Raw genomic sequence first — 8,340 nt, 5'->3', positions numbered from 1 at the left:
CTCACCGACATGATTTTTCTAATTAAAATAGAATTACTCGGTTTGAGCGCTGGAAGGAAATGATAGACTTTGGTTTCTTTGACATAGCCCAACTAACACTGACCAGCACGCTTGTTTTTATTTATCCACAACGTACCATTGTTTGTGTTTCTCATTTTGAATATGATCCATGCCAGAGTTTAGCAGGCATTTTCTCGTGTTTGTTACGGAGAAAACAAAATAGATCAAAATTACCACGCAGAATTTGGATGTTTTCTCATCAGCTCTTTGATTAAAATTGTCTTGTCTGCGCTATTATTCTGCCAGCCGCGCATGACTGTGTGTCTCGGCCTCCGTTCGGGAAGTTTGAGTATCTGATTTCACGACTTGCCTGCTCTGGTATGACATTGGATGAAATGCAAGTGCTGCCAGGTTTTGGAAAGCACATCTAACAAGCCTGAGAGTCAACCCCAACTCTGGGCTGATTCTTTAAACAAAAGATTTCAGAATAGTTGAGTCAATTAACTCGGAGAATATAACACATATAGGAAATTGTCATCAGTAGAAAGCCGATAACGAGGTTCATCACAGCGACTGTGGAGAACAAGGTCCTCCCCCGCCTCCGAGTAAATTATTCATAAATGGATGTGCAGGTAATGAGCATATATTTTAGAAAGCAAGTCATCAAGTAGAACCACGAGCGAGTGTAAAAATGCTAGGTGGCAGCGACTGCAAATTCAATCTAAAAAAAAAAAAAAAAACTGTTTTCTATCCATTTAAAGCATAGAAAGTGCATTGTCCATCCACAGTTGCATCTTAATGCTGCTGAGATGTTCCTTGCTCATCTTTATTCACCAAAGGAACCTGAGGAAATGGAAATGGGCTCTTTTGAAGAGAAATTGCGCAACAACACGAGACGCTCGAATGAAAAATATAAATCGAACACAGTTGTCGGGAAAGGGGGGGGGGGCATCCAAGTGTTTAGTCGGATCGGAATTTGTGAGAGGATTTGCATGCTTCACTATGCAGACATCACCATTTGTGTCATGTGCAGCTGAAGCACAAACAGTTGAGAAAACAACAGTGACTTAAGAAAGCAAGCGATTCACTAAGCTGCTTTCACAAACACCGAGCAAAATATTTCCCTCATGGATGGGAAACACATTCGCTAGTATAAAACATACATTGATAAAGATCTAATTATTGGTCGTTGAACAAAAGAAGTCACAGACTACTGATACATTCCACTAGGTGGCAGCACTATGAAGCAGGTCGCAAATACCGGAGGCAGAGAGTGAAAATAAAATCTTCAAGGCGGGTTAGCTGAGCTTAAATTTGACAGGAAACGTGCAAGCCGCTAAAACTTTTTTTTCAAGACCTTCACACTTGGTGCTAATATGAAACGTGCATTGCTAAAAAAAAAAAAAAAAACATTGAGCATAATAATTTGCTTTTGTGTGGGTGTTGTCGGGTCATGTGCTTGCCCAATGGAATCCATCACGATCGGCATGTGGACCTGATGACCCGAGTGTCTCAAAGAGCCATGATAAAGAATTCTGCCCAGGCCTCTTAACTAGAACATCACGTCACCGTGGCTCAATGCCGCGGCTGAGATACCAACGTCTGAAAGCTTTGAGATGAAACTTGTTTGGAAGAAGCTTCGCTAGCACGGCCGAATGCGATAACAATAGCAGATAGGGTGCTTTGTTTTGATTTCAAATATTATTCCGGCAGCAAACGCAAATAAAATGTGAAAAATTACCTTTCCTGCAACGGCTATGGTAATCAAGAATCCCTTAGCATTTTTGCAGCAGTAGGCAGAAAAGCCGAAAAGCCGCGACTCAAGGAGCAAGTAGACGCAAACAAAAGATCCATCCTATTTACAGTCTTGTCATCAAAGGCAAAATAATCCAATTCTTCAAGGCTAAATTACAATTTCACATTTTCATCAAAGGCAGCATCATGCACTTAGGTGGACCAAGTGCACGTTTTGTCTCCTCGCCGGAGGTAATGAGGCTAAAAAGAGACGTCGGGACGCGAGCGAGGCGAACTTTAAAGTGATAAAGTGCGTTTTCTTGCCACTTGTGTCTTCCTTATTTGCTACGTGCGGACACAGCAACTCAAACGGGGTCTGCTTTTCGCTTTAGGGGTTAAATCTCGGAAAGTTCTGTGTCATAAAATCGATATATTAAAGTTAGCTAGCTACTAGTTTGAACACAAAGTGAATATTCAATATTTTCCCCCGCCGCATTCTTTCCATGCGTTTGTGGGTTTATTGTCGTGATGTCTTCTGCGCGTGATAAAATGCAAAAGGCCAAGCGACAGTCTGGACACCCCAGACAGGAAGCCCCCGCCCCTCCCTTCCTGCTTCGGTTTCACTTCCATCACTTCCCCTTTCTGCTTAATGCTCACTCATCGACTTGCCTTTGTTTGCCCTTTGCCGGGTTTCATTTTATGGGTGAGCAAGTGCAAAAAACAACAGGGTCGGTGAAATAGTGACTGAATTAAAAGTGCAATTGGGAATATTTTTTTTTTTTTTTTTTGCAGAATGATAAAAGGGAACATCCGTAATCTTTGCACCCAGCCGGTGGGCGCTCGCTCGCACCTTGGGGGCAAAGCTGCACGTATTGATTCTGTTGCTTTTCTCATCTGCCATGTTGACAGCAGGCAAATACATACAGCTAAAGCAAATGACTGCTATTCAATTTGCTTTTAGTGATTCAGCTGTCTGCTGTTTACCTGAAGGGAAAGGAGAGCGCACTTTCACTTTAGTGGATCATTGGGCCGAAGCCGCATACATTTACAGCGCAGCGCGTGTGTTTGCTGTAATCAATGTGTTGCTTTTAATGTGACTTTGAGAGAGATTTTGATTAGGCCTCAAGTCACACAGGTGTCTTTTGCGGCGCCCGTACAAATGTTTGCGCTCCGGGCCTTTATATTCCCCACGCCATAAATGGAAATTTGCTTGGCTCTACCCTGCAATTTCGGGAATTTCAAATCAATCTGTTGTCAAGACGACATTCGCGCCACATTTCCTGCTCCGGGTGCGTGCAGATAAAAGGAGGCTTCGGTAATGACACCATGGGATCGGTGTTCTCCCATCAAACAAAAGAGAGAGGGGAAAAGTGGCTTTGGCCTTTTTGGAGTGGAAATAATGCATTCATGTCAATCAAATTCTGATTTTACAAATGTTTTCACCACTGTGTGAGTGTCAATTTGGGTTATTTTGATCCAATTACATGACTTTATTTGACATCAAATCAAACTACCGTATTTTCCCGACTATAAGGCACACCGGACTATAAGGCACACCTTCAATGAATGGCCCATTTTAAAACCTTGTCCTTATATAAGGCGCACCGGAGTATAAGGCGCACCATTAATGCATCATGTCAGATTTTTAATCCAAATCATTCTCCATTTTATCTTTTTTATTTCAACTTCGCACGCAACAGATTATAATCACAAAATACTGATGCATAGTCTTTTTGAGTCATGATTCATAGTCTTCAGCGGGCCACTTATGTTTGATTTCATGACACAATGCTTCGGGCCAGTTTAAATTTAGGAATTTGGTCCATATATTAGGCGTACTGGACTATAAGGCACACTTTTGGGAAAATGTTAGATTTTTAGGTGCGCCTTATAGTCCGGAAAATACGGTAGCTATTTCTAGCTCTGCAACCAATTCTGGTACTACAATATACAATTTCTGGGCAAAATGTACTGAAACACATGAAAGAAAACACCGGACATTTTTTGAAATTGCCTCGCATACAAACTCTTAACAGGACGCCAAACACAAGTGGGGGGGAGGGTGTCTCTAAAAAGACGACAGCCATCTAAGTGTTGACAGGAAGTCTCGGGCCGAGAAATGAAATGCAAACGTGGTTTACAGAGCGACGGCGATGGGTTCGACAATTGCCTCTGAGTTATTTGTGGCAGATGAAGATAGAACAGCATGGAAACGCTTGTTTTCTTATTTCCTCAATTTAACTTGATGGGCAAGAAGGAGGAAGCGTATTTCAAAGGGCCACAACACGGGCGAGAATCAACAATGAAGGCTGATAGCAGCAGGTTGGTGGATGATTTTTAAACTATTCTTTCCAAAAAAAAAAATCCAATCAATTGTGCAGTCATAGCAGACAAATATACCAGAGAGGAGTCATTCTGATTTTGGGGACACAGCTGGCTGCAAGTTTGGTTTTTTTTTTTCTGTTTTTTGTACGCAGACAGCAAGACAAAGAGAAGAAAAGTCTCACCAGATTTGGCTCTCAAGAAAATGTCAATTGCCAGAGAAAGGCCACGTCCAGCAAGTGAGACCAATATTTTTAAAAAAATTCCCATTTGACCTTGCTGCAAAATCACGCAAGGCGCCGAAGCTTTGCTAAAACGGCCATCTCGTCTTTTCTCAGCATCGCAGCAGAAACGGCGCTGCGATGGAGTGACTCGTTTGAAGACCTGATGGAGGACGCAGGTCAGAGTTCTACTCGTGAGACGATACGAAGGAAATCTTACAATAAGGGCCCGATTACAATCCAAATAAAAGTCATGAATGCATAAGATATTGTTGAGGACATATTAGCGACCTTTAAATGAAGAAGTGGTGGAATGTTTCTTCTTCCCCATTCTCACACGTTTCCACCGATCTCCAACTGTTGTTTGTTTCTCCACCTCAGATGGCGTGGAAACTTTCTTTCAGTTCCTCCGCACAGAATTCAGCGAGGAAAATTTAGAGTTCTGGCAGGCGTGTGAAGAATTCAAGACTTATGACTCTGAGAAGAAGCTTCTGTCCAAGGCCAAGAATATTTATGCTGTTTTCATCGGGTCGGATGCGCCCAAAGAGGTATTTACCCATAGAAACAAATGTGTTTTTCTTTGGCCTGTCACCGAGTGAATGCTGCTGGAGGTTGAGAATATTCATGATATGCTGATAAAAGTATGCCGGATGAATTCTGAGTCATTATGGGGTCAAGAGCGAGTGGACCTTTGTGGCGGAAGCGCAGGTTGGTTCCGCATCTCAACATAGCACAACGAGTGCAAAGAAGCCGGCGCCGAGAGCCGCGCTTGATACGATTTCCATTTTGCGGCCTGGGTGAGGATTTGACCGCATCTGTGCAGGCGGGCGCTTTGTGCCTGTGCAAAAAGTGAAGAGAGCAGAACCCACCCACAGACTTTTGTGGTTCTTAGCCTAAATATTTATTGATGCCGCTTCTGCTCGCACCCGCTTGAACGGTTTCGACCGGCGATGAATGCGACTGCAATACTCAACAAGGTTGCTATAGTAATATTTCTCATTACAAAATACTTTTTAGAGAATTTTTTTTAACAATTGAAAACAATAAGACATATATGTAAGAAGTGTAGTCATATAGATGTGTTTGTGTGTATATGTATGTGTATATATGTACATGCAGTATGTAAATGTGTAGTATGTATATGTTTATATAGTATGTATCTGTATATCTGTATTTGTGTATGTGTATATATGTATATTCTATGTAGTATGTGTATAAGTGTATATGAGTATACATGTATATATGTGTATACGTGCATGTATCTGTATATATGTATTTGTATATGTGTATATATGTATATTCTATGTAGTATGTGTATAAGTGTATATATGCATATACATGTATATATGTGTATAGGTGTTTGTGTGTGTATACGTGTGTGTGTATACATGTGTGTACGTGTGTATACGTATATACATGTGTATTTGTGTATACGTGTGTATATGTGTAGACAAGTATATGCATATATATCTTAAGGCCACGTGTATATTTATTTATTAGGGTATTATATCTTATAGGAATATATACGTATGTATATGAATATGCAAATATTAGTAGAGTTGTTAGTTGACTAAGTTGGAAGGCCAAGTGTACTTTTTTTTTTTATCACATGTGATATGTGAGGAAATGCACTTGCAGCAGTTGCAGTTTCCACCTCTGTTTTTATGTTTCTCAGGTCAATATTGACTACGGCACCAAGATGGCCATCCAGAACAATATAGCACATCCCACAAGGAGCTGTTTCGATGCGGCCCAAATGAAAGTCTACAACCTGATGAAAAAAGACTCCTATCCCAGATTCCTGCACTCCGACCTTTATTTGCGCCTGGCCAGGAGGAGAGGGCCAGGAGGCTTGATGTCTCGCAGAAGGTCACGTTCCTGCGTGTTCTACGAGCGAGGCGGCGGCGGCGGCTCGGCCGAGCCCTCGCCCCGGTAGCCATAAGATTTCAGACGCGCTCGCTCGCTCGTAAAAACGACGGTGATAATCGGTGGCGAGCTGTGGAATTTTAATTGTGTCATTTGTGTCGGAGATTGTATGTATGTGTGTGCGAAATGAATCATTTGCTTTTACAATCGCACTGGATTATTCGAGCTATCTCGGAGCTTGGCGACAAGCCCCGGAGACGGGCAAATAGGAGAGATTTGGAGGAATCTGCCATTTTAATTAGGTCCTAAGACTATGCATTTGTGTATTCATGTGGCTCCAGCCCTTCCCTCATCTACTCAGCAAATTAATCCCCAGCAAGAACATCGCTGGATGATAGTTCACCTCCTGAATGCAAGTGGGATCATTTGTGCTCATTTTGGGAAGCCGGCTGCTGTGCAGAACCCACACATTTCCACGAGTGCCAGGATATGTACACTTAATTAGCGCAAGCAATTATCTGCTTGATTGAAGACAAATACGAGCACTCGAGTCCATTCGTCAATAACTTCTAACGTTGGGGTGTCAAACTCATTTTTTGGGCGGGCCGCATTGTAGTCATAGCTTCTTTCGGGCGGCCATTATGACTGTCAACCCAGATAAATGGATGAGCACCTCATATTATATACAGTCAAAGCTACAAAACAAACTGACAAATAACCTGTTTTCAAATCAGACGAGTAAAAATTGGTCAAATATTTAAAAAAGATATTATTCAAAGTGAAATTTGCAATTCGAGTAATGACACAAATTTGTCTTCGAGGGGCCACATAAAATGATGGGGCGGGCCGAATCTGGCCCCCGGGCCTTGAGTTTGACACCTATGTTCTAAAGTTTCGGGATATTGTTGAAATGACATATTTGTGTCAATGCAGAATTGTTTTGGTAAGAAAATTATTTAGCCATTATTATACCAGACAAGTTAATCACTCCATTTCAATAAAATATACCAAATTGTGGAATGAGCCAATATCTAAACTATCATTTATTTATTTATTTCATTTATTTATCTGTCCATCTGTTCGTCTCTTCTGCAGCATTGCTAGTGATTTGTCTTCTGCTGGCAATCGTGCCTTATGCAACTTTAACGCACTTGATATGAGTTACAAGCTCCTTTGACCGTCCGTGTCTTAACCGTAATAATCTAAAATGAAAAAGATGAATTATTTTCTCCCCCCCCCCGGTATCCAACCATCTCCAAAACTAACCTGAAGTGAGAAGTTTGCATATATGGGAAGCTCCTAACGAGACTTAGCTGAATTGACAGCTCATCACTCACAGATTGTGTCTGGTGTCTCATACTCATTTATTTTTTGTTTTTCTATTTGGACCCGGCCCATTTCTGACGGAAGGTAAGACGCTCTCAATTAAAAGCAGCTTTAATGAGGCGCGTCAGCGATCTTAATCGTCCCAATGACCAAATTGAAAGGAGACGTTGTCCACGTGATAGCGAGCAAAGTTGAAGTAGCTCCCTTTTTCCACATCGCTGAAAAATTAATAGACCTTATCAACTCGCAGCACAAGCGCGGAATAATTGATGTCGGTGTATCGCCGCGCTTTTTCTCCCAGACAAATACGTCTTGGTTCCAAACTATCCGCGAGCCAATCGGATTCTCCATCCAGCCTCGTGAATATCCATATTTGGAGAATATATGTACAACTGGATTCAGAACACAAGACCGGTGCACACCCACACACGCAACTCATTAACTGGAGAAGCTCAAGGCTCCTACGGGGCCCATCTCAACTTAAGTTCCTTGCAAAGATCTGTGTGGTATACCTCACAGTTCCGATTAATTATGCATCAATTGAGACGTTACAGGCACAGTGCCGATACTGCATTTCTTAGCTTGTTAGTTTTCTCTGAAGTCTGAGAACAAGGGGAGGAAATAATAAATGATACGGGAACAAAGGTGGGGGGGCTCCGCTGGTGTGCCGAATTCATCACCGCTTAAGATTAGTTGCCTGCTGAGGCGTTGCGAGAAGATTTCTCTTTTCTTCTCCTCGTTTTTTTCCCCCAGTCGGTGACTCACGCCGCACGGCAACCCTTGGAAATCATCCTCAAATTGTGAGGAGAAACAAACGAACCTCACGTAGCTACATGGAAAAGCTTCAAGCGGATCCGAGTGTATCGGCAAG

The 8,340-nt window shown here is 42.1% G+C and overlaps 1 protein-coding gene across 1 annotated transcript; it reads left to right on the top strand.

Annotated features, from left to right (window-relative positions):
* Nucleotides 1-3,800: 3,800 nt before the first annotated feature.
* On the top strand, nucleotides 3,801-7,171 carry rgs18 (regulator of G protein signaling 18). The gene is made up of 5 exons (XM_061295810.1): nucleotides 3,801-4,056; nucleotides 4,212-4,295; nucleotides 4,395-4,456; nucleotides 4,659-4,825; nucleotides 5,953-7,171. Exons 1-5 carry the CDS (start codon nucleotides 3,941-3,943, stop codon nucleotides 6,211-6,213), a joined length of 690 nt encoding a protein of 229 aa, XP_061151794.1. The 5' UTR covers nucleotides 3,801-3,940; the 3' UTR covers nucleotides 6,214-7,171.
* The last annotated feature ends 1,169 nt before the right edge of the window (nucleotides 7,172-8,340 follow it).

The sequence above is a fragment of the Syngnathus typhle genome, linkage group LG13, assembly GCF_033458585.1.
Source record: "Syngnathus typhle isolate RoL2023-S1 ecotype Sweden linkage group LG13, RoL_Styp_1.0, whole genome shotgun sequence".
Classification (NCBI taxonomy): domain Eukaryota; kingdom Metazoa; phylum Chordata; class Actinopteri; order Syngnathiformes; family Syngnathidae; genus Syngnathus; species Syngnathus typhle.
Note: the sequence above shows the minus strand (reverse complement) of the source record. Positions and strands in the feature narration are given on the sequence as shown.